This window comes from Sinocyclocheilus rhinocerous, unplaced genomic scaffold (assembly GCF_001515625.1).
Source record: "Sinocyclocheilus rhinocerous isolate Xijiao unplaced genomic scaffold, SAMN03320098_v1.1 scaffold1296, whole genome shotgun sequence".
In the NCBI taxonomy this organism is placed as follows: Eukaryota; Metazoa; Chordata; class Actinopteri; order Cypriniformes; family Cyprinidae; genus Sinocyclocheilus; species Sinocyclocheilus rhinocerous.
The window spans coordinates 823,017-850,119 of NW_015659405.1; the positions used below are offsets into that span (position 1 = coordinate 823,017).

Sequence of the window (27,103 nt, forward strand, 5' to 3'; positions counted from 1 at the left end):
GATTATTTTGGATAAATATCAGGTACAGTACATGCCAAATTTTCTCAAGGAAAAAAAAATCTCTCAACTAAAGCTGTAAAATATAGCTACATGAGAGTCAGTTGGAACTACATTATTATAATATTGAAGGTTAAAATTTACTGATTTGTAGGCTAATATACAACTGCTAAAATTACACTTAATGAAGTTTTTAAAATAATAAAGTTACAATTACATAATAATACTTCTACTTCAATTCGTTTTTTTTACATTTAAATGGTGGCTGTCATAAAAACTTGATGGATTTATTCAAACATAAATGAAACATTGAAGAACAGTAAAAAATGAATTGGTCTTTTCTGAGGGTGACATTACGTGACACATTGTTTACAAGCTGTTATATTGACGTCTTTGCGCGGCCGAAACACTAATTGAGAGATTACATGAGACAGAATACGGATTGTAAAGTTGTACTCTTTCTTTTAACTTACCTTCGGATGTTTAGTCATGTTTATTTTGTGCTGAAACTGGTATTAATGTGGAGGAGATGATCAGTTGACGTATATACAATGCAATACAATGGACAGAATTTAAAATCTGAGACTTTGTTACATATTAAAAGTACCAAAGCACAATGCTTATTGCGATTTATTGGATGGGAGGTGCCCTTCGATGTTCCATCCATTTACTGAAAACAGGCTAGAATAATCGATTCTTGGGATTTATGAATCGATATCGTTCCGTAAAAAATGAGAATCGATTAAAATCGAGATATCGATTTTTTTTTTTTACCCAGCCCTGTTTTTTAAGCATCTATAGCATGAATGTTCTGTTTTTCAGACGTCATATCAAATTAAACGTTTGTTGGGCTTTTAAAACCATGTGTAAAAAGCTGAATTCCCACCTATATTTTCGTCATTGAATATCTTTCTTTGACCTATTTTAAAAACAAAGAGACATTAAATCAACAGGTGAATCAGCAGCGGGCTGAAACTTCACGCAAGCACACACAGGTGTACTATATAGGCTATACAACATTATCTATTGTAAAACAGGGCATGTTGATCTGCAGTCTCATGTGCTTTTGTTAGCTATGAGTTCAAAGGTCTTTAAATTGTCATAAAACGAAAAATAAAGAGCCTTTGTGATGTGCAGGTTCTTAATGATTAGTGATTTTAATGTACACAAAGCACCATGTGTTACGTTTCCACAATTGGGTGTCCCTGTCTGATATAGTGCCAAGTTTAAACAATAAAAACTCATGTCTTCCAGAACAAAAGGTGTGTTAATGGCAATCAAGAGAACACTGTTCCACAATGTTATAAACAGTTGCCCTTCAGCAAATTCTGTTCTTTCATATGTACATCTTATCTGTTTGTCTACATTCCAGGCAAAACAGCTGCATAAGAGTATATTTGTTTTTAGAAAACATGAGAGAGTTCCTTAACAAAGCATGACGGTAAACTTGTGAGGGCAAGCTTTGACTTGCAAGAGAATGGGAACTCCAGTCACCAATCAGTAATCGCTTGCAGAGTTCTTGTTCCTGTTCCACTTGTTCATGTTACATTATATGCTGATAAAATAATAAAAGCCCTGCAGGATGTACGAATGAAAAAAAACAACAACATTCCTCTAACATGACCTTAAACAAGTTCAGTCAGGCCTATATTATGCTGGTGCAAGTTTATATAATATTTTTAAAAATAATGTATTTATTGTATTAATGTTAAGCAATGCTTCTAATGAAAGTTAAATCATGATACATAATACATCACTAACTTTGTTCCCATAAGTTTTCTTCTTAAGAATGGAAGCATTTCAGACAACAGCACAGAAGGAAAAAGGACACTCGGTGCCTCAGGCTCCACTTATATTATATATAGTAAAAGCTCAACCCCTCAGGAAAATTGCTGTACTCTTGACATTCTCATGGATGGAAAACAAAGATTTTATGATAAATGTCACTCTTGAGGCACTTTCCAGTTAATGTATTTCCAACTCTAACTTTTGCTACTCTAAAATAAGCTGATGCAAAAAAATATGTTGTTTAGTCTTCTCCTTTGCATAACTGTAAAAATATTATTATTATAAATAATGAAATATGCTATATTTCAAAAATCACATGACATAAAACACCATATTCAAATGTAGTTTTTCTTTTTTATTTACTTAAAAGTGATTAACAAAAAATATACTCATCACAAATTTCAACAAAAAAAATCTATAAAATACATTCATTCAAAATGAGTGCCATAAACAATCATTGTGTTCAAGTCTGAAGTTAAATTTTTTCATCATCTGGAAATGAAGCAAGTCTGTGGTATTCTTGGAATGTCTTTAAGGACACTTCAGGGAGTCGCAACACTAGGAAAGCTTAACGTGACATAATCCCTGTAGTCGTTCATTGTTTCTTCTAAAACAACAAAAAAGGCACCTTGGATACACGTGGCTCTGTATTTTCCCCCATTATTCGTAAAGCTAACTGTCAAGGGCTGCTCCAGCCCTGTTTTACATTGCCTCAAGCCACTGGCAAAAATTACCAAGAAAAACAACGGTTTCGCGCAAAAGTTATCTGTGGTTTACATTCGGCGGTATGTTAAAACCTTCCAGGTCATGGACTCGACCTCTGTCGAGCCAAATGCAACTTGACAACATGAGATCCACTCCAAGAGGGGGAAAAAGATTTTCTACTTCCAGAAAATGTGCAATTTCCCCCACATCATTTCCTTGAAGCACTAGGTTTTCCCTTTTGCATAGAATTATCAGTTCACATGAACGTTAAACCGATCTCTTTGGCTAACATCAACACCAAATGAGACGTACATGATGATGGTTTTGGGAGAGGACGGCATCAAATGCCTGCTAGCATCTAAGGTGGCAGACCTTAGCTGGTTTTAAAAGGGACTAGGCCCTCGTTCACAGCAAAATAAAGCACTATGTGCAGCATCTAGAATGGCTTCTCACCCATAATTCTCTAGTGATCATGCCCAAAATTCCCTGATTCTACGTACAACCGTTCTAGGCACAAACTAGAGTCTGATCGCTCTTTGTGACCAGACATGGGCAGAACCTTTGTTTGCCCCGGTACTGAATGTCCTCTTTGTTTGATGAAAGCGCTCTGCCTCGCCTAGTCCAGACATCTCCTCCTCTCTCGGCCCCACTGCAGGAAGCACAGATGCGAACGGCTCGAACGAGGAACAAGTGCCAATCTCAGTCTCAGAGAGGCATACGGGAGAATCAAATCTCGGCTTTTGTTTCAAACATCAGGTGATGCTCAGCTGGCAGAGAGTTCAACAGGTCATGCAGCGAGGACGCATGGTGATAGGCTGAGGGTTTGGGTCCACCTGAGGAGAAAAAAAAAAAAAAAAAAACATGTCAGAACATTTCCAATACGATACTTTTTAAAAGTACCAGATTCCTTTATCAGTGATTTGCAGATAGCAGGGAAAGAATCAACTCTTCATAAGAAGGACAAAATCGTTGGTATCGATTTTGATCGAAGGATGTATCGTTTGTTGTTGATGTCGAAGGCTGCGCATTTAATCTAACTCAGTATTTTGATGCAAATTCATCTGCAACCTTATAGTCGCAGGCCAAATTGGGAAGAAGCCAATTTTGTGATTTTGCTTTGTAAAATAATTTAAGATTTTAATGTTTGATTTTAAAGATATTTTTACAAAGACCATTTCTGCTTCCAAGTACAAAAGAGCTAACTGTGGAATAGTTCAAAATAAAAGTCAAATTCCTAAAGTTGCAGTTATAAGGAAAAAGTCGCAACTGTGATATTGTATAACCGGGAGATATAAAGTGGCAAATACAAGTCGCAATTATGATATATAATCTGCAATTATGGAAAATAAAGTCACAAGATTTATAAAAGCTGCAAGATAAGAAGTGACATTGTGAGATTAATTTAAACACGGAGAAAAAAAAAAAAAAAAAAAAAAAAAAATATATATTTTTTTTTTTTCTCTGAGGAAGAAAAAATTTTAGTGGGTTGACATCATTTAAATTGTTTTTCTCTAACCTTCCTCTTGTGAGCTTCACAAGTTTGGGAATATCCACAGCTTCCTTCTTAAGTGTCCCGAGGGATAAACAAAGTTTTGATTTGCCCTGTCCATTCGCATTTAGGCAGACAGCAGAACATCCCACCTCTACAGTTCCAGCTGCAGAGTTTTTGTACTCTCCCTCAAAAGCAGAAATAGGCTTCCAAACATTTTAGTTTTTTGTTTAAAATTTATTATTTTTTTTTTAATTGGGGGGGGGCCTCTTTTGGTGTAAACATCTCAGTCATAATTGTGATAGAATATTGAGAGATTTAAAGTTGCAAATAAAAGTCGTCGCAATTATGATTAATATTATCTGCAATTATGGAAAAAGTCATGACATATATAAAGCTGCAAGATAAAAAGTGACATTTTGAGATTCATTTTAAAAAGGGGGGATTTTTTTTTATTTTTTTTTTTACATTATTATTTATTTTTTACTCTCGAGTAGGAAATAGGTTTCCATAAATTTCAGTTTTCTGTTCGATATACAGTTTTTGGATCTCTTCTGATGCAAAAATCTTGGTCCTGACTGACAAAACCAGCTGAAAACCACTGTCTAATAAATAAATATATGTAACCGTCTTGCATGTAACCGTCTGCTCACCTCGCTGTACACCGGAGGCGGGCGTAATCTGAACTCCTGCACGTAGGCCAAGAGGGAGCGCTGCAGCACGCCGCTCAGGTCTTCCTCAGGTTGGACTGCTGTGGAGTTCTGGACCGCATCCTCATCTGACACAACAGAGCTGTAATCTGGAGGAGCTGTGGTTAAAAACACACAAGACTCAAAGTGAGTGACATATTTCACAGTATGACGTCGCTTTCAGGCTGATGAAAGAGAACGAAACTCAGGGTGGTGTATATACGTACGCTCAGGCTGCTCCGGGATGGCCATGCGAAGCCACTCCATGTTCACGCTGTACTGGCTGCTGACGCTAGACGTGCGACTGCCGAACGGATGCAAAGGGATGGTGCCCATAACCAAAGGAAGCTCCAGGGAAAGCTTGGACGTCCCAGGAACATCAACGCACACCTATGAAAATACAAAGTGATTAGTAAGATCATTCTAGCAGCTTTAGTAGTTTAGCAGCGCAAAGGTCTCAAACTCACCCTGAGCATGTATTCCACTTTAATGACGCGACACTGCAGGATGGAGGGGCCGACTGGGGGGATTTTGATGGCGCGGCCGTGCCATGTCTCCCTACGGCGTGCGCCTACTATGTCCCCGCACAAAGTGGCCACCACGGCTCGCTTCTGTTTCATGGTGCCCCTTGCGATGAAGGTCTGCGTCTGGGTGATGTAAGCTTTCGGCACCACTGAGCGAGAGGTGGAGTTATCGAATTCAGCGAAGACTGGAATCACTTCACCCGGCGTGTAGCCCTTGCGGTCGATCTTTGCGGTGATTGACACCTGCCCGCAGTTGCGGTACCAGATGCGGGCCATCTTATCTTTGGTTCCAGCTTGAGGTGCCTGAAGTAAAACCTCTGATTTAGCATGCATGCCACCAAAACTATGAACCGAAAATGACAAGGCAACAGTTATTCCGAGCTCCTACCAGTAAACTTGGTGTGTTGATGTCAATGGGCTCGATAACGGTGAACTCTTTCTTGATCTTCTTGACGGTGGCCCATGGGCGATGCAGCTTAACCTTCACCCAGTATCGAATGCTGCCGTGCTTGCCTTCAAAGGATGTCACTAGAGTTCTGACAGACAAAACTCTTACATTAACGCTCATATCCTTCCCAAATAAAGCTCAATGACAACATTTGTATGAGACTAATATAGCAAGCAAGACTTACTCCTCTGGCAGCTGGAAACTGAAAGGGTACTCGTGTCTCCCGGCAGACAGGACTGTCAGTTCACCGTTATCTGGACGGGAACAAGGTAAAGACACATGATCGCACCAATAAATCATAAAAGCACAGCGCTAGGGGCTGTAATGTTAGAATTGGATGATGATATAACACAAAACACAACATTAACAGCTGATGTTGATGATATATTTCGGTCTAGTTCATTCCAAAGCTTCAGGTTTTGTTGGTTAATAAAGGCATAAAGTTGAACTTTGTCTAAAATATTTCTCATTTAACCACAGCCTCTTATAATGACTGAAGTAGTTATTCAGCAGCCATTAAACGCTGCTCACCATAATAGTTATTAACTTCACACATTAACCAATCTGCAGCTGTAGCATGATGAACCAGTTCACTCAATTAAACAAAAAAACAATGTGAAAAAGGGTTTATAGCATAAAAACTATATAAAAAGCATGTTTTGTATTATGAACAGACAATGAATTCAGCGATATCAGATTAGTCAATTATCAACGATTCGTTTGAGTGGAATGTTCAATAAATCGGTTAATCCGACAGAAAAACAGACCGGAGTGATTGGTTATCGAGTTCAGTTCTTTTTAATTTAAAAAAGAATTCAATACAAGAATACTTGTCTTGTAGTATGATTAACATTAACTGAAAGAGAATCACTAAAGTCCACACACAAGGCATTTAAGTACTTTTGATGAGTGCTTTTTACAGTAGGTTCACACTATTTTCACTTTCATTTTGGTGAAAAAAGTGGTCAATGTGTTTTTTTTTTTAAATCACCTCCCACGTGAGAAAGCAAGTCATAGGGGTTTAGAGCGACATGGGGGAGAATAATAATACACTTTTTGTTTTTAGGTGAACTGGTTTACTCGCCTCAATCAGCTCGACAAAGTCGAAAACAAGTTGGAACTCTTCCGCACATCTTAAAACTCGCGGTCTAGCTCAGGCAGCCCATAGCTTTAGACGGTCTCTGGCTGTGAATGACTGACCTGCCTGCAGCAGAACCTCTCTCCGGTTCAGGTACTCCACTTCATCGCTGTAGTTCTGCGTGTAAGCGGTGCTGGAGCCGGCGCTGCGAGACTCGGTCCAGTAGACTTTAGCGAAACCTTCAGCGTGCAACTTCAGCGACTCGACTTTACTCTCCGCCGAGAGCTCGAGCACAACCTTCCCTGAGACAACATCTCCACTGCTGAACACCGGAGGACAGTCCATCTCCGGAGAATCAAACACTATGTCGAACTTGTTCAGCTTGTCGAAAATCATCTTTGGTCTTGCAAAAGTTTGCAGCCCCTAAAGTGTGTCGAATTCAGACGTGCGAAGTCAAACAAAAAGCGAGAGGCGCATTCAAGTGCAGGGAAGCTGCTCTTCCTTCAGGTTCAAAACAAAACTAAAGCTGTGCATGTTCCCTGATCGGCCTTTAACTCGTGTGGGCGGGTCTTACTGATTTTATTATGTAAGGCCTATGGCAGGAATCGCTGCCTGCTCATAAACATCTTAACTGGGTGTGGATGGAGAGCTCGGATGATTGATGCTTACAGGTTCTTAGACAAAAACAAGCTGACTGAGCATGCCCGAACCAGAGGAACCTCCCCGTCAAGAAGTTCAGCAAAACAAAAACGGGTTCTTTCTGTGCTGTTGTGCTACTTTCCGGTCAATCACTTTTCTGAAAGACGTGCATATGCGAACTTCCTTTGCATTCTATATATAAAACAAACAACGAGGTTTTAAACAAAAGCCATTTCAGTCTCTCCAAAAAAAAATAAAAAATTTGTGACACTGCAGAAAAAAAATAGTGACACTGCAGAAAGAGTATGAACTGCCAAAAGTATTAAGTTGTCAAACAAAACTTCAGAAGCACTTTTCTCAGACTTTTAAAGACCAAAACAACTTATTTCTTTGTTAGCGGCGACATAAAGTTCACGTACCGCCCTCTCGCGGAGGATTCGCCGCACTAGTTTGAGCAGGGTTGCCAGGTTGGGTAATTCAAGTTCCTGGGAGGGGGGACACACGATTTTTGGCGTGGTAAAAAAAAAGCTCACTCCAGGCAGGGGGATAAATATCACGTTATTGGGGTCGTTTCAATTAACGGACATGAAAAACAACCCGCGGCAATCAGCCCAATTCCGCGGGAAAACTGCGGACCTGGCAACACTGTTTTTGAGGGCCTCGCACATTTGTCAGCATGGTTCGTTCCCTCTCTAGTGGTTTAAAGTTGAGATTACAACGTGAGGACTGTCACGTCTGTGTTGCCAAGAAACGAGCTGTTTATTTAGATAATGATAAGCAACCCTGGCCATGCGATTTCTTAAACTGACACTGCGGTATGAAAACACGTACTAAAACGGTGTATCATATCCACGACTAAGGAAAGATCTGTGCCGCTCCGGATGCCTGCATCACTGCTCTCACAAAAGTGTCGTATTGAGAAACTAATATGGTATTGTTCATAGAAGATGCCAGTAGTGATATATATAGAGAGCAGCAGGGTGGCAGATGACTGATAAATAATACCACTCAAATGTACACGTGACATTTTAATATAAAACAAAAAATAAAGAAAATTGTTGCCAAGTCTATTTTTGTTTTGTATTTAGTTATAATTAATTTTAGCACCGATAGTCAATGTACAATTTATTTGTAAATAAAATCTTTTTCATATAAAATATTTGTTCATTTTTCTTAAAACCTGGATAAGTTGAATTAATGAGCTTGATAATTGCAGTCAACACTCAGTCTTTCTCTCATTACTCTAAATAAATTCACAATTGATTTAATAATTATATATATATATATATTACAATTAATTGAATATTAATTCAACTGTGTGTCAAAATTATTCTGTTTATTGATATTTTTATATAATTTGAATTGTTAAGATATTGTTGAGAAGATCAAGACTTCTGAGGACAGGACAAAAAGCAACATTTTAAGGTGTATACAGATTGATACAGACATTAGATGTGCTTAAACTAGCTACCTTGCATGCTAGATAACAGTTTATCAGACGTAGCCTATATAATACATCTCAAAACAACAAAGCATAAAAGTATTGGGACACCGTATCGTACTACATTCACAGAAATGGCCAATTACTGCTGCAAGTGTTGAAATCAACTTGTAGATCTTAACATCGCTCGTTTATAGAGCAGTAAAACACGACCTGATAAGCTGTAAATCAGTACTTCCTATTAACATCAACCCAAACATGCCTTTATTTCATTTGAATGACAGTAGCTGAGCTTTTATCACCTCGGCGAGAAGCATTTGGCTTGTGAAGTGCAGTTGCTCGCGTGTATTTCACCTAAACAGATGAATGATTAAGCAGATCACACACTCGCTCAGCATTATCACTCATGTGCCAGCTGTCAAAGGACACGAAAACGAAGCCAGTCAACAATGAAACTACTGCATGACTGCACGATCACAGTTGTAACATTTTGTCTTTATTTAGTCACCCTCGTGCTGTTCCAAACCTGCATGACTTACTTTCCTCGTCATTCTCATGTACTCACAATGATTGGTGACTGAAGATGTAAAGCCTTGAAAAGGGCATAAATATCACCATAAAAATGGTCCTCACAAGCTATATAAGCCTTTTGGAGCCATATGATATGACAGTGAGGAAACTCACCTTTGTGTTATGCACACATTATTATTGATAATATTGATATCTGCCCTGACTCATTGAGGATTCCTGCCAGAGATTTGTCCATCATCCGCTTTACTGGACAAACGATTCATTTGAATTCAAGTCAAAGTATACAAAACCGATATGAATTAATATGCATTCACAATTCAGACATACAACTAAAATATTTATTACAAACTAAAAGTTTTTGTTTTTAACAAAGGTACCATGTGGCTTTATAGGATTTGGGATATTCTGCCCTACAGGCGTTTATAATGATATCTATGGTGAGTTACCATTCATTTTAAGCTCATGGAAAAGACAGATCAGGACTTTCTTCAAAAATTCTCATTCTGTGATGCACAGACCCATACAGCAAAAACTGCACATTTCTAAATAAACTTCAAAATAAAAAAATTGTCCAAAAAATGTTTCAAAATATATTTCCGTAAATATATTTACATATTTTGGGCAATTTTTAGTACATTTAAAAAAATATAACCATATTTTTAAAAAGCATTTAAAATATATTTTGCCCTCCATATATTTCAATCCAAAAAGATACATTCACATGTCACATTTGAAGAAAAAAAAAATGTTGTCTATAACGTGAACACATCTGAATAAAAATCAGCAAGGAACATAGGCATACTTTACAATGTTCCAAAAACATTACAATATTTAATTATAAATTAAGCATTATTAAATCATTAGAAATCTAGCTTTGATCTCTAGTAGGCTATTCCACCCACATTTGCATAAGCCAGAATGTAGGCTACTGTACGATTTCATTGAGCTTCACTGTTACAACATATATTTACAATTTATTTTAGCCAGAATATATATATATCCACGCAAACCCACCTCGGATAAGGTGCTGTCTCTTCCTGAAATAAGTGATCTCGGATGTGTGGTCGTTATAGACGGTGTTCACGCCGACACTGCGGGTTTCCAGCCAGTGGGCCGCGGCGACCCCTCGTCCCAGGACTCTCAGGGCTATAACGTGAACACATCTGAATAAAAATCAGCAAGGAACATAGGCATACTTTACAATGTTCCAAAAACATTACAATATTTAATTATAAATTAAGCATTATTAAATCATTAGAAATCTAGCTTTGATCTCTAGTAGGCTATTCCACCCACATTTGCATAAGCCAGAATGTAGGCTACTGTAAGATTTCATTGAGCTTCACGGTTTACAACATATATTTACAATTTATTTTAGCCAGAATATATATATATCCACGCAAACCCACCTCGGATAAGGTGCTGTCTCTTCCTGAAATAAGTGATCTCGGATGTGTGGTCGTTATAGACGGTGTTCACGCCGACACTGCGGGTTTCCAGCCAGTGGGCCGCGGCGACCCCTCGTCCCAGGACTCTCAGGGCTCGGACTTTGATTTCCCGGTTGAGCTCCAGGATCACCACGCCGGTGATCATCTCTCCGCTGCCGTACACAGTATCCTCCGGACCGTCCAGCTCAAGAGCAAAGAGTTTGATGCTTTGGAAAGCCATAACTGTGATGCCCAAAATATAGAGTTCAAGTCATATAAATAATCCGTTTATGCATCTCTTATGATTAGAGGTTATTTTTACTCATCCATACCATGGTGCAAGCGCAGTGCTCAATTAAAACGTCGTTATATATTCAGTGTTAACTAGTTAAAACGTTACTAAGTTACATAGGTGACATTACAGCAAGGTCAAAAAGAAGAGGAACGTACCTTCCACCTTTAAAACCCACAAACTGCGCGCAAAACGAAGTCAACACACCGAGAGTAAAAGTTAAATGTATTCTGTCTGTTGTTTGGAGACCGCCCACTTTCTATTGTGCACCAATAGGAAGCAGACACACGCGCTTTAATATTGTGGCCACGCCCATTCACTGGTGTAACTATTATGCCTCCGAGCAGAAGTTTCGGACAAGCGCATAACGGGTCAGTTTTTGAAGCCATAGAAAAGTAGTAGCCTAATGTTGTTTAGCGATACATTTTCTTTCTATATGTAATGTAACATTTCCTGCTGCTTATTGTTGTATTTCTGCCAGGATAAAGAGGACTCCAAACAAATAAAATAAATAAATAAAAATATAAATAAAAACAAGACAAGAAAATCAGAACAATATTTGATATTAATAAATATTACTTATATATTTCTAATATATTTCTATTAATTTATGCATCATTTACTTATACAATTTATGTAAATGTTTGTGTTATTTTTAGAAAAATATGTATATTTATATATATATATATATATATATATGTGTGTGTGTGTGTGTGTGTGTGTGTGCGCGTTTTTGTGACAAATGAGGACATAAATTTGTATAATGACAAGGGTATAACATAGGTATTACAAGTAGAAGGTGACTTTTCAGGACATTACCCCATGTCCTCACTTTTCAAAACGCTTATAAATCACACAGAATGGAGTGTATTGAAAGTCTGAAATAGCACAAAGTTTCCTGTGAGGGGTAGATTTAGGGGTAGGGTTGGTGTAGGGCAATAGAATATACGGTCTGTACAGTAGAAAAACCATTACGCCTATGGGATGTCCCCACTTTTCACAAAAACAAACCTGTGTGTGTGTGTGTATGTGTGTATATATATTGAATTTTATTTAATATTTTTGTTTCAGGTAACCACGGTTATTATAGTTAACTAAAACTAAAATAAAATTTTTCTTTCTATATATAATGTATCGTTTTCTGTTGTTTATTGTTGTATTTCTGCATTAAGTATTGTATTTCTGCATAAATTATTAATTAATTAATTAATTCAAGTATAAAGTGGAGTCCAAACGTCTGAGATGGCATAGAATATTTTTGTATTTTAAACCTAAACATTATAGAAAGTTTTGGGATTTTGACTAATTAACAATAAAGAAAATGACAAATTGAGTAAGAAATATTTAAGATTTTGCACTATTTTCAGAGTCTAAACAACTAAATAATGCTGTCATTAAAACAAAAGGGGGACAAATACTAAAACTCCTACTACTACCAAAAAAACCTTTTTTCATCCAAATTATACTGATCATATAATTCATATTGAAAACATTTTTTAAACTAGAAACATGCAAACGTGTGTGTGCACTTAGGATGGGTTAAATGCAGAGCACTAATTCCGAGTATGGGTCACCATACTTGGCCACATGTCATGTCACTTCACTACACATTGACATGATAATGACAATATTCCTAATTCCATTAACTTACAAATGCAATAAGATGTAAAATGAGACAAATCATATGATAAAACCCTCTAAATATCACCGAAATGAAATGTTGAACTTGTGTATGCATAAACACCAAAAATGTGAAGTTCAAGGTTGCAACTGGTAACAGGAGTAGATGTTGTGAGTTAGATGCGGCACCATTACCTCAACAGACCGTCTGATAACACACAGGATCATGCCACTTTCCCTACACAAACACAGACCTGCATGGAGACTCTTCACTGGCAGACAGCAGCACGTTTAACTGGAAAACCTCTGGCACTGTCCCATGATATTCTGCACATGCTCTGGTCTAAATGCCTATATAAGTCATGTGAAGTCTGCGAGTTAATCGCCTTCTGACACACTTCATGCAGTCATTAACACCATGAGCTCCGGATCGCCATTTAACCTTGAAGTTCCACACACACACACTTTTGATCGTAAGTAGGACATGTTCTGTTGTCATAACATGCCTCAAAGCCTCTTATATGTTGATAAGAACTTTTCGCACTAATGTTTGTGGAGGTAATGATGTTATGTGCCAAATTCTGGGCTTCCAACATGACATGAATTTGACAGGACATACATACACAAGTGATGCTTTGAAACATGCATGCGTTTTTAATATTTTAAAGTCAAAAACAAAAAAGGTCTGCACTCTAAACAAATGTCCTTGTCCTTTTTTTAAGTCTGTGTGTATTATCAGGTGGTTGTCATTAAAAATCAAGTCCATCAAAAAATAAGAAGAAATCGTAATTGCTCCTGTTTGTTATTATTGTATGCTGGAGTTGAGTTGGATTTGGTTGATTATGTTGGATTTTGTTGATTATGCATGAACGTTGCACAGGCCTTCAGCCGAAAAATGACATTTGTATAGAGTACAGACCGTTTTAATGTGATTTGGATGTTTTTCAACTCAACTCAAAAAGGCATATGGCTGATGTGTTGTAGAGGTGGCTTTCCCAGGGATGCCTTGCGGTAGGGTTTGGGCACAAATGCTTCGTTGTGGGTTGTCCTGAAGTCATGTTTGCTGTGCCGGGGCTTTATATGGCTGTCTTTAACCTAGAAAGAGATTGATCAGCTCTAAAACTGGTCATTGAACAACTATTATGCTGTACAACCCCCTAAAAGTGGGGAAACTGTTGATAATTATTTGGTAGTATCAGGCAAAATGCCTTATTTCGACAATATCATTTTGTGACACTTTTTAACTAATTGTCCACTACTTCTAATCACATGGTTTCATATGTTAAATATTTTACCTGCTGAAGCTGGCTGGGGCTCATTTTCTGTCTTCTACAGTTCAACGGGACAAAATCTTTTTGCATGGTTGTAATCATCTGATCTGGCTCTAAAAAATAAAACCGAAACAACAACAACAACAAAAAAGATAATTTAAAAACTTTATTTTTACCTTTTATATTATTTTTTGAATATATTTTATTATTTTTATACATTTTATTGAATCTATATTTTTTATTTAATTAACCAGGGTTATTATACTAAACTAAAATTAAAACCAATAAAAAAAAAAGAAAAATGTTGTTACTTGAAATAAATGTAAAATTGTAACTGAAATAAAATGTACAAAACACTTGACATATTAAAATAACTAAAACTGAATTAATAAAATGATAAAAAAATTATATAGACATTTTTAAATAATAACAAAAACACAACAAAATTACTAAACCTTTAAATTAACATGAAATCAGGAAAAAAAAAATCTAATTCAGAATATTAACAAAAATATAATAGTATCTCAATAATACAAAAAACCACTGCAGGTAACTTAAAAATGCTCTTTGTGTAGTAACATTTAAATTAAGTGTTTTTATTCTAGTCAAAAAAACAACAACAACAACAACACTTAGTATGACTGAACAGCCTGACAACATTCAGTTACTCCAACAAGAGTCATATAAAGGGTCAGATCGAGCAGAACAGCCGCCCATATGCTCTTTTTACACTCTAAGGGTATAATGTGAAGTAATGTGGGCAGGTCGTTTCATTGTGAAAATACAGGTGAAAGTACCTTGCTCAAACAGCACATGGCTAGGTGGGTAGACTGGAGGCTTGGGATGGACCACCTCTTTTAGGGGGAACTGCTCTTGTGTTGCTGTGCTATAAAAGCCTCCAGCTAGATCAGGCCTCCCAAATTCAACGCTGCTCAGAGTCCTGATGCTGGCTCCATCCACGTGCACTGGGAACTGTGAGCGGTTTATCTGAATGGCAAACATCTCAGTTAGAAAAGGCATGCTTTGCATTATCTATTTCTTCAAGAAAGAGTAAGTGCAACAGGTCAGACCTTTGGGAAGAAGCACTGGTTTGTTGTTGACAGTCTCTGCTGTTCGCCTGTGAGCGTCTCTCCTTTGAACACAGAGCTGAGAGTTGGGCATCTGCGCTCTAAGTGAATAGGGCCTGGTAAAAAACAAACACAGTTATTAAAGTCATTGACGAATATGTCATAATTTGTTCATTCTCCCACTGTGTGATGAATGTAAAGCAGAAGTTGAAGGCAGGTTGATGTTTGAGTAAGGAATATTGAAATTGCACCATCTGCTGCTCATGCTGTGCTTTAAACATGCACAAAAAGCAACAGATAAAGCCGACTTTCTGTTTATTGAGAAGAGAGCCCAACTTTGAATACTAGGTATTGAGTGTGAGACACAAGCAGGCCATAACAAGGTCAGAATAAAATAATAGAAAATTAAATAGTTCAGAATTAATGTCACGATTTCAATCTTTAGAAAGCAGACTTAAAAATGAAATGTGACAAATGCATTGAAATGTTACATTTAATTAAGATATTAAGTTAATGCTTTCACTTATTTATAGTTTGAAAACTGCTGTACGGCATCAGGAGAAAACTACATTCTCATATCAGTGTTATTTTAGTAACATTGAAATACTATTATAGTTTTTATTAATAGTTTTAATTTTGTATATTTTCCTTTTTCATTTTAACTGTAGTTTTTGTCATTTTTGATGTTTTTAGGGTTTTTATATGTCTATATAATTATTATTTTTTTATTTCAGTTTTAGTTATTTTAGTATATCAAGTTAAAGGCACAAAATGTCATTTTCGCCACTAGAGGGCGCGTATTCAAAATAAACAAAGAGACAAAGGCGTAGTTTGATGACGGCGTGACTGAGTGTGGAGTCATGGGAGTTGTCGTTAATAGAGAATTAAATAGTTCAGAATTAATGTCACGATTTCAATCTTTAGAAAGCAGACTTAAAAATGAAATGTGACAAATGAATTGAAATGTTACATTTAATTAAGATATTAAGTTAATGCTTTCACTTATTTATAGTTTGAAAACTGCTGTACGGCATCAGGAGAAAACTACATTCTCATATCAGTGTTATTTTAGTAACATTGAAATACTATTATAGTTTTTATTAATAGTTTTAATTTTGTATATTTTCCTTTTTCATTTTAACTGTAGTTTTTGTCATTTTTGATGTTTTTAGGGTTTTTATATGTCTATATAATTATTATTTTTTTATTTCAGTTTTAGTTATTTTAGTATATCAAGTTAAAGGCACAAAATGTCATTTTCGCCACTAGAGGGCGCGTATTCAAAATAAACAAAGAGACAAAGGCGTAGTTTGATGACGGCGTGACTGAGTGTGGAGTCATGGGAGTTGTCGTCTTCGCCCCCACAGCCGATGCAATCTGACGGGGCTCGCGCAGAAATCATGTTCATGGATGAGCTAATGATTTATTAACGTAGTAGAATGAAGCAGGGTGAGGCTGAAAGCCGTCGAAGCGAAACGAGGCCGCTGAACGAGCGTGACACATGGCTCGAAAGCAGCGGAGCTTTTATTATGCCACAGTCGACCGCTTCCGCTCCTTCCGGTCGTGCGTATGTGGGGTAAAGCAGCGCTGTTTTATCATACTAGATACGTTTGATTTCTGTTATAGTGCTACTCTGTGCGGTCGTCACCGAGGAAATCGAGGGTGTGTGACGTCATTGGCAGGCGACACAATGACACTATAGACACTGTCCGTGTCATTAGTTAAAATTGCTTATTTCTCTGGATTGAAACATTCTTCGAAAAATTTGGGATAATGTAAGTACACAAGTCAGCAAAATATATAACACTGTTCTAGTGGTTTTTGGACATTTTAATAAAAAAACTTACATATTGTGCCTTTAAACTAAATAAAATGAGAAATGTTGCCTTGGCAACTAGCTGAAAGAAAAAGTTTTTGGATATTTTATTTTATTTCAGTTAACGTTTATTTCAATGTCTTTAATGGTTTTAATTTTAGTTTCAGTTTCAGTTAACTATAAGAACCCTGTCCCATATTCTGCATTAAAGAACAAAATGTACACGGCATGCAGTTATCATACATACCACATTTGTGTGCACGAAATTCCTCAGATGAGTTTGTTGTCCATTTGACTTCAGGAACTTCCCGAAGGTTGATGGGCCGAGATTGATTTATCTTGGGAAGCAGACATTCCTTGAATTCAGCAGAGCTGTTGAAAAAAAAATGTTTCTGATTCTGATAGAGCTTTCTTGTGAGGTTTTATACAATCAGACACGGTACAATATTAAAATGTGCATGTTGTGTGTTTATGCTGCGTACAGAAGCACAATGGACACACCTGTGGTCACCTGACTGTCCGAATGAGGTGAAATATGTTGTTTGTTTGTCCACTGTCTTTTCTCGGTCTCCCATCACCACAGATGGATACTGAATTTGTTGCTAAAATAAAAGACATAAAGATGTTATTGAACTGAAACATTATTGGCGCTCTCTGAAACCACTGCCAAATTATATCAAATTGCCTTCTCTGCGGACTGAGGACAAGGATACCATCTGTACTGGAACTGCTCATGATAACTGGATCTGAACCTGTCCCTTCTGTCCATAATTAGACTCGATCCGACACCTGATTGATACCAAAAAAAGCATCTTATATCAACTGATAAAAAACAAAACGTCAGTGGACAGTGCGAGTACTTACCTGTTTTCGACGATTGCTTTGCTCTGAAGATCCGGGACACTTTATGTCTGATGTAGGAAGACCTATAAGTGGGTTCAGGATATTTGCCCTCCGGCAGACTAGTCCTGACTGCAGTGGTGGGACGAATTATTTTGGCTGCACACATCGGCAGGTGCTTTAAGTCAGAGTGAGTGGTCTCGTAGTCTCCACACTTGTCCTCTGAATGCAGTTTAAAGTTGGTGCTCTGCATCGTGAGGTGGGTCAGGTTTGGCTGGATGACGGGGGCTGGTGGATGAGACGGGAAGGACAGCGCTGTCTCTGTCTGGTACTTTGCCAGGGATTTCTGGTCTCCACGCTGGAAGAGTGGTGAGACAGGCTGAAGGATAACATTTCTTTTCGACTTGACGGTGGCATCTGCTAGTTTAAAGTGGCTCTTGTTAGTGGTCGCATACATGTCTTCTGCTCCATCCAAAAATGGTAAATTTGAGATTCTTGAGCGAAGCATCTTCATAGCTTCGTGAGCAAGTAAGCAGATTGTTAAATGCGAAAATGTGCAGTTAAAATTGCTTTAAACTTCTAATTTGTCTTCTTGAAGCGATCAGGGCAGAAGTTTGTCACTTAAATAGTAAAAAGAAAAAGAAGAAAGTATTGTGTATGATGTCATAAATAGGGTGGTGAGATGTGCCTGTCAAACATTCCGTCAATATCATTCAAATATATACAATATGACAGCTAACCTGAATTAGGTCTATAGAATACATGCTATTTTACATATATGCTTGCTCTTTTTATACAGTATATATATATATATATATATATATATACAGTGGGTACAATATTTTGCCTACTGTGTTTTCTTGCTAAAAATTGTTTCGTTGATTATTTTTGTACTTTCCCCCACATGGTATAGTTAAGATGTGTGTGTGTGTCCTGGTATTCCCTATGGTATGGGGACCAAATGTCCCCACAAGGATAGTAATACTAATACCAGTAAATTTTGACCTTGTGGGGACAGTTTTTTAGGGGGTCCCCATTAGGAAACGAGCTTAAAATCATACTAAAAATGCAGAAAGTTTTATGTGAGGGGTAGGGGTAGAGTAAGGGGATAGAAAATACAGTTTGTACAGTAGAAAAGTCATTTCATCTAGGTAATGTCCCCATAAAGCCAAAATTTGTGTGGAAATTACTGGAACTTCCACACAATAATTAATGTGGGCCTATGAGAGAACGATACAAAATATATGGCAAATTCTGATTCAATATATTCTTAGTTTTATATAATACTGCAGCATTTTAATTTTTACATTATTAATATGTGATTTCCAACATAGAAGTTACGATCCATTATGACCCCAAAAATCATACAAAGAGTGAAAAATTTAAGGGGGTCTGAATACTTTCCGTACCCACTGTATATATATATATATAAATATAAATATTTTGCCTACTGTGTTTTCTTGCTAAAAATTGTTTCGTTGATTATTTTTGTACTTTCCCCCACATGGTATAGTTAAGATGTGTGTGTGTGTCCTGGTATTCCCTATGGTATGGGGACCAAATGTCCCCACAAGGATAGTAATACTAATACCAGTAAATTTTGACCTTGTGAGGACAGTTTTTTAGGGGGTCCCCATTAGGAAACGAGCTTAAAATCATACTAAAAATGCAGAAAGTTTTATGTGAGGGGTAGGGGTAGAGTAAGGGGATAGAAAATACAGTTTGTACAGTAGAAAAGTCATTTCATCTAGGTAATGTCCCCATAAAGCCAAAATTTGTGTGGAAATTACTGGAACTTCCACACAATAATTAATGTGGGCCTATGAGAGAACGATACAAAATATATGGCAAATTCTGATTCAATATATTCTTAGTTTTATATAATACTGCAGCATTTTAATTTTTACATTATTAATATGTGATTTCCAACATAGAAGTTACGATCCATTATGACCCCAAAAATCATTTTAATCCTATTTCCTATGCTTTAAGGGGTCATATGATGCGATTTCAATTTTTCCTTTCTCTTTGGAGTGTTACAAGCTCTTGGTGCATAAAGAAGATCTGTAAAGTTGCAAAGACTAAAGTCTCAAATCCAAAGAGATATTCTTTATACATATGACCCCTTTAACCATTTGTCGATTAGATATTATAAACTTAGTTTTACTTAAATTCAGTGATAACCTGTTAGCATCAAACCATTTCTTTAAAATGTTCAGTTCCCTTTCTACATCTGGAAGTGTGAAGTAATTAGAGCTTTCTTAGATTTCTTCGACTGAGGAGAACTTTCACTCTTCAGTAGATGGCAGTATTGAGTCGGTTACAGTGGCCCAAAAAGTATTTACAAATATCACACAACTTTGAAATATACAAGTAGGCAATGTATGTATATGGTTGTTGGTTTTTTGTTTGCAGATGCCACTTAATATTTAATATTTTGTTTTATAATGCAATAATATTGAGACATTTTTTAACATGACCAATACTTTTTGGGGCCACTGTGTAACAGGATGAGACCTGAATTTGTCAGAATTATTAATTATTAAAAAATTGTCATTATTACAAGAAAACCAACTAAAATCATATCAGCTTCACTAAACATAACTAAAACATTAATTTTAATTTCTCACATTTCAGGGGAGAAGAACTACCTTTATATTTTCCATCATACTTTGACGGTCATATAACATTTTACAGTGAAACAATTAACAATTAAATTGTAAAAAATCTCCTTTGGATCCCATTTTATTCAAAACCATAGCAACACTGCTTCAAAACGAACCATAATTATTATAATTGAATATTACACCGAAACACATGGTTAACGCAATAAGTGCAGCAGTTTATTCCTTCATTTATTTGCACTCCATGCCATGTAACTCGACCGAATAAATAACAATTTTCAAAGTATAGCTATTTATAAAGTATCATAAAGGCTATCTTTAAGGGTTTTGGGCTTGTGAAAGAATGGTTAAAGGACGTATACACATGAAGCAAATACGTTTATTGGGAATTCATATAAAACCAACAACAACAGGCACACAATAGAAAAATAGCATATTATGTGCAAACGTCTTTAAGGTTATAGGGCAAATGTCCAAGCAAGGTAAAATGAAAACAACAGTTAAAGTGAAAGTTCATGTTTTTAAAAAGAGGAAAAACTATATACTATAAAGCTTGGTATAAAGATGCATGCTGAGGTATTGCAAACGATAGTGATCTATAAAAAAAAAGTCTAAAGTGTTTTTCCTTAAGGGTTGTTGCATTTAGAAGTGGCATTTTGAACTAATGGAACATGACAATGAAAATTAAATTAAAGTACTCTGCAAAACAGTTGATCCTTGCAGGAATGCATTAGATTTATAACTACCTACATATTTAGACTGCAGCAGACCAGTTAAAATTATGAATAAATGAGTTAATGAAAAAGAGAAGTTAAGCTTAACCATTCACGTTTGTCACTAAGAGAAATATCACGTTTTGTTAGTGCTATGTGCTTAGATTTCCCTGTTTCTTAGTTGTCAAATGCAGAGCCATAAGCCTTTAAATCACTTAACGTCCTAACAGATACATGCTGGTGTCCGTAAATAGTGAGATATTCTCTTTCTTCAGTTCTAGTTATGTATCTAACAATAATACTGGTAAACACATCGAACGGTAGCTTATATCTACAGAACGTTCTGTTCAAAGTCTTATTCTATTTAGAAGACTAGTCACAACCAAATCACAGATCTTAACAACTATATATTGTTATCTAGTAGCAATAAACAGGTCTAAAGTAGTTCTAGTCTGTTTAAGATTTTCCTCGTGACTATTTCAAGCAAACAGGCCCAGTTCTGTGCGAGAAACATCTGGTAAGATACACCCACAGCTCTCAGGAAGCGAATGTGGAATGAATGTGTCCTAAATTCATGCTAATTTTCACTACCAGCCTAGTACCGTGACGAACTGTTGAGTTGTGCAGCTTGGGAAGATTCCAGTACAGAACGAGTTCTCATCTACCTCATGATTGCCATGTAACGTTTGTCTGAGCGCAATGGTCATTTCTCCAGGAGCTTGGCTAGGTTCTGCCGCAGGTCGCTCAAGTCGTAGATCTTGATGTCTAAAGTTTCAATGACCTTCTGCACCGCGCTCTCCGCCCTGCTCCGGGCATCCTGGGACGAAGCTAAAGCACCCTCTGCTGTTCGTACTCGCTTATCCAACTCCGAGTTCTTCACTTCCAGGTCCTAATGCCAAGACAAATAAGCATTATAAGCAAAACTCAACTTAACTCACCAAAACATGATCATATTTATACAACAAAGTCCAAAGCAGGGTTATTATAGTTAAGTAAAACTAATAATAAATCATATTTTTTATTTATATAGCGTCGTTCAAGATCTCAGGGTTGCGGTACAAGAAATAGGAGACGATTGTGCTGCAAAACAAAGACCAAAACTAAAGCAAATATCAACAAAACAAAGCAAAAGGAAACAAATATACAATTACATTAAAGAAACAATATTATAGAATTAAAGGTCATAAACAGAGTAGCATAATGAAAAAAGGTGAGTTTTCAGCTGAGTTTTAAAGCCATAAAAACACTTTCTTTACTTAAAACAATACAATAATGCATAAGAATAAAACACACACATACATATACATATATATATATATATATATATATATATATATATACAGTATATATTTACATCCTCTCAATTGAATTTGAACTTTTTACTAAAATAACTAAAAATGAAATAAAAATGAATGAAAAACAAAAACTAACAAAAATGTCAGAAAAACTATATCTCAAAATATAAAAATAAAAACGAATTCAAAATACTAATAAATAACTATAAATGAAACTTGTCTGAAGCTCATACTGTATTTTACCTGACTAGCAGTAAAGTTGTCAGAATTTACCTGTATCCTTTGACAGGCCTCTTCCCTTTCTTTCTCCAGCTCACTTAAATCTGGTTTCTTGCTTCGTAGAATCTTTATTTCCTGTAATAACCATTTTTACTGTAAATATTCTATACCAAATGATTCATTTTAGAAGCGAAATGTAGAAGTGCTTCTATTTTCAATGGAAATTCACTGGTATAAAAACTGACTTTAAATGGGGCGAAACATAAAATAATAATTTTGTAAACATTTAAAATGTATAGTATATAACCAGTGTCCCTGATTACATACTAATTTATGTTTAAGCAATTCCATATATGACCCTGGAGCACAAAACCAGTCTTAAGTCGCTGGGGTATATTTGTAGCAATAGCCAAAAAAACATTGTATGGGTCAAAATTATTGATTTTTCTTTTATGCCAAAATCGTTAGGATATTAAGTAAAGATCATGTTCCATGAAGATATTTTGTAAATTTCCTACCATAAATATATAAAAACGTAATTTTTGATTAGTAATATGCATTGCTAAGAACTTCATTTGGACAACTTTAAAGGCGATTTTCTCAATATTTAGATTTTTTTGCACCCTCAGATTCTAGATTTTCAAATAGTTGTATCTCGGCCAAATACTGTCCTATCCTAACAAACCATACATCAATGGAAAGCTGATTTATTCAGATGATGTATAAATCTCAATTTTGAAAAATTGACATTTAAAACTGGTTTTGTGGTCCAGGGTCACATATTTTCAGATTTATGAGCCCATGAACAAAGAATGCATGATTTTATGCTTAGATTTATGAGTATTTCTGTGCTGGGGTCACCATTGCCTTGTTCATAGGGGACGAGGATCACAATTTCAGTAATTAAGCACAGAAGTACTTGCAGTAATTATGCACAAAAGGTAACTGTACTCTCAGTGTCACTAACACTAATTACATAATTACATCATGATTATTAGTGGGTCCAAAACAACACAAAAATGCAAATATCGGCATACATTGTGAGAAAGGCCACAGCAAATTCAAGAATTTTAGGCCGCAAAAATCTATGCCAATTTCTGGTTGGACTGATACACACACACACACACACACATACATAAATAAATAAATATATATAGCTAGAAGTCACATCACAGGCTGCCACTGTATTTACATGTCATACATGATTCTGTTTGTAAATAAATCTTTTTATATTAAATAGACATTGATAATACAGTGTCTGTGCAGCTTACAGTGTGGACATTATAATGGGATCGATCTATAAGCGTCCAGCATAGACATGGTAGACATGAGTCTCAAGATGGATTTTCTTGCAGTGTCAGTTAGCACTGTTACTACATTAAGCAATCTTTACCTCATCTTTAGCTCGGATAAGAGCCTCCATCTCTGCCATATTCTGTGTGAGCTCCTCGCTGCCCGTCTCACTGGAAGCAGAAACCCCGCTCTGAGCCTCCAGCTCTGCAACCTGAAACATCAAACCCAAACGAAACAGCTATTACAAAACTCAGGCCCAACTTACTGTATTAAACCATCAGAAACATGGAGAAAGTGAGAAAATCTTTTTAAAAGCTACTTTAAAAACAAATGCCAAGTAAAAAAAAAAAAGTTTAAAATTAAAAACGGTTAAAAGTTTAAATTCTTTGATATTTTAGAGTGTCATGAGATCTCGATATGATATAATTTCCAGTTTTATGCTTTTTTTCTGTATGTTGGCCGCACAACACGTCTTCGATTTAACAGACAAAAAAGTTTTTCAAATATCATTTGAACAAAACTGCTTCACTACTTATTTGTTTCTAAGAAATAATAATAAAATATCGTGCCAAACTACTCAATAAGGTTTTCTTTTTTAGAACAAACCATCTGTACAAAGGACTTCGTATGCAAAATGCATAGAATCGTAAATATTTTTCTTATTTATACATCACAAAAAAATTCTAAAAACTGAAAATTGTGTTTATTTCCAGGTTAAATAAATATATAAATAAATAAAAAATGTCAATGTAATCTCAGACTTTTGGATCCCACTGGAAAATAAAATTAAATGAAAGAAAAAAATTTAATAAATAAATACAAACATAACTAGCGCTGTCAAATGATTAATCGCGTCCAAAATAAAAGTTTTTGTTTACATAATATACGTATGTGCACTCCGTAAATGTATTATGTATATATAAATACACACACATACAGTATATATTTTGAAAATATTTACATGCATTTATATGTATACATTTTATATTCATATAATTTATTATATAAATATATTTAATATATAAACATATTTTTCTTAAATATATACATGCATGTGTGTGTATTTATATGTACATAATAAATACACACAGTACACACACACATATGTAAAAAACTTTTATTTTGGATGCGATTAATTGTTTGACAGCACTAAACATAACATAACATAAAATAACCCTCTATCCTGTTTTCTATTCTTTTACTTTGCACACAATCATGGTTTCTGTGATTTAGCGTCACGTCTTCAGATGTCGTTTACTGAGGAAAGTAAAGCAGGCCATCACTGCACTGGAGCTTTTAGCATTGTCACAACTATTTTTCAGTTTGTGTTAGGGAGAAACTTAGCGGTCTCATTTTCCCTACGGTCATTTATCTTCCCTCTGTTCCGGACAATGAAGGCGTATTGTCTTTTCCTATAAATATCCCTCCGCACGCTCTCTGAAGACCTGAACTACATACGTCACCTGGTTGATGCTTGCTTCAGTAGACCTTCAAAGTGTTGTGGAATCCTTTATGTATGATTATGTAAAAACAATGAAGAGTGCCGAAGGGAAAATATTCTGTTTGCTTGAGCAACTGCTAAAACAAATTGTTAACACATGAGAACATCTAAAATGTGGATGTTATCCTTATGTGGTCCTCAAAAAAGCAGCAGTGTGGAAAAACGGTTTCATCTGGAACCTCTTCTTGTATCTCCCAATCGTCTTGTGAACATTTAATTACAACAATGCCATTCCAAATCGGCATTCTTTGAACACAAAAGAGGATATTTTGATAAATGTGATAATTTTTGTTGTTTTTTGTTCATACACTGAGGGTCAATGGGGTTTCCACTGACTTTCATTGTGTGGACAAAAACAAAATCTGCTTTTGAGTTCTTCTGAAGACAGAAAGGTTTGGACGGCGTGAGGGTGAGTAAATGATGACACAACATTCATTTTTGGGTGAACTATTCCTTTAAGTCAAGTCAAGTCACCTTTATTTATATAGTGCTTTTAACAATACAGATTGTGTCAAAGCAACTGAACAGCATTAATTAGGAAAATAGTGTGTCAATAATGCAAAATGACAATAGTAAACACTAATTTTTCAGTTAAAGGCAGTTCATCATTGAATTCAGTGATGTCATCATCAGTTCAGTTTAAATAGTATCTTTGCAATCAAATCAACGATATCGCTGGAAATGAAGTGTACCCAACTAAGAAAGCCAGAGGCGACAGCGGCAAGGAACCAAAACGCCATCGGTGACAGAATGGAGAAAAAAACTTGGGAGAAACCAGGCTCAGTCGGGGAGCAGTTCAATTAAAGGGCTGCAGCAAAGTCACATTGTGCAGAGGAATCATCTGGTTAGATTAGGTTGATAGCTAATATCAGAAATATGGTGGGAATTAAGTTATATTTTATCACTTTAAACAACAGAGAGTAATAGAGATTTTACAGAAAAACAAAGCTACACGGAGCTACAATCACAAACCAGCTTTAAGGCAAGACACTATGATGAATGTGAATGGACTTTGTTGAATGGGGTTAATGGAGTGAAATTTTTAACTAATAGATATAACTAAACTTTCCCCAGTTGCTTAATCGCAATTGTTTTGTATTGTGTATTTTCAGAAATATTATGTTTAAACATGCAAATGAGGGATTAATTTGATTAAATATGCAGTAATTTACAGACGTTTCCAGAACAAAAATATGATCACTGGATAAACCCAGGTTCAAAATTATTGCTTTATTTTGCTGACATCTTGGAGGTAATCATTTTTACTGAGGGAATTTTTAGATATCTCTTTTTATCACTCCATAAATGAGAAAGTTCTGTAAACAGCCAGAAAAAAAAAAAATTCATCATGACATGTTTTAATCATAACATAAATACACACACACACACACACACACACAAAGTAGTTCAAATGCATAACTCGAAATCTTACAATTCTGAAATCTGAAAATTCTGTTTATTTAAAAAAAAAAATTTAAATATTCAATTTCAATTTATTTTTTAGGAATAATAAATAAATTATATATATATATATATATATATTTACAAAAATGTGAGGGGTGTACTCATATATATATATATATACTTTTAGAATCTAAATAGAAATCAAACTGGAATGTTTGGTGTATGCAAGTGCTACTGAAGTGGAGATTTCTGGCTCAAACTGTAATGTAACTGAGATCTACAGATTTAAATAAAGCATAATAAAATAAACACTTAAATGTTTTTTTTTTGGATGCTTTCTGAAGGAAGACAAGTTGCAGTGCCTGAAAAATCTATGCAGTGCCTTAAAAAAC

At 35.8% G+C, this 27,103-nt stretch overlaps 4 protein-coding genes across 4 annotated transcripts in view; all 4 read right to left on the minus strand.

Moving 5' to 3' along the window:
• Nucleotides 1–2,199: 2,199 nt before the first annotated feature.
• On the minus strand, nt 2,200–7,533 carry LOC107723859 (arrestin domain-containing protein 2-like). Its single transcript, XM_016532586.1, has 7 exons — nt 6,841–7,533; nt 5,825–5,894; nt 5,581–5,728; nt 5,136–5,495; nt 4,896–5,058; nt 4,633–4,787; nt 2,200–3,323 (listed from the first exon to the last, which is right to left on the minus strand). The coding sequence occupies exons 1-7, from the start codon at nt 7,112–7,114 to the stop codon at nt 3,270–3,272; spliced, it is 1,224 nt and encodes a 407-aa protein (XP_016388072.1). The 5' UTR covers nt 7,115–7,533; the 3' UTR covers nt 2,200–3,269.
• Nucleotides 7,534–10,254: 2,721 nt separating this feature from the next.
• On the minus strand, nt 10,255–11,197 carry LOC107723839 (arrestin domain-containing protein 2-like). The gene is made up of 3 exons (XM_016532554.1): nt 10,735–11,197; nt 10,344–10,492; nt 10,255–10,280 (listed from the first exon to the last, which is right to left on the minus strand). The coding sequence occupies exons 1-3, from the start codon at nt 10,995–10,997 to the stop codon at nt 10,255–10,257; spliced, it is 438 nt and encodes a 145-aa protein (XP_016388040.1). The 5' UTR covers nt 10,998–11,197.
• Nucleotides 11,198–13,622: 2,425 nt separating this feature from the next.
• LOC107723840 (uncharacterized) lies at nt 13,623–18,176 on the minus strand. The gene is made up of 8 exons (XM_016532555.1): nt 17,687–18,176; nt 17,508–17,611; nt 17,324–17,424; nt 17,070–17,194; nt 15,010–15,122; nt 14,737–14,926; nt 13,964–14,052; nt 13,623–13,763 (listed from the first exon to the last, which is right to left on the minus strand). Exons 1-8 carry the CDS (start codon nt 18,174–18,176, stop codon nt 13,623–13,625), a joined length of 1,353 nt encoding a protein of 450 aa, XP_016388041.1.
• Nucleotides 18,177–20,623: 2,447 nt separating this feature from the next.
• LOC107723860 (homer protein homolog 3-like) overlaps nt 20,624–27,103 on the minus strand; it is a 30,204-nt gene continuing 23,724 nt past the window's right edge. The window contains exons 7-9 of the mRNA XM_016532587.1: nt 23,907–24,017; nt 22,568–22,648; nt 20,624–21,888 (exon numbers count right to left, since the gene is read on the minus strand). Coding sequence (XP_016388073.1) covers nt 21,703–21,888; nt 22,568–22,648; nt 23,907–24,017 — 378 coding nt within the window. The 3' untranslated portion in view covers nt 20,624–21,702. The remainder of the gene's footprint in view (nt 21,889–22,567; nt 22,649–23,906; nt 24,018–27,103) is intronic.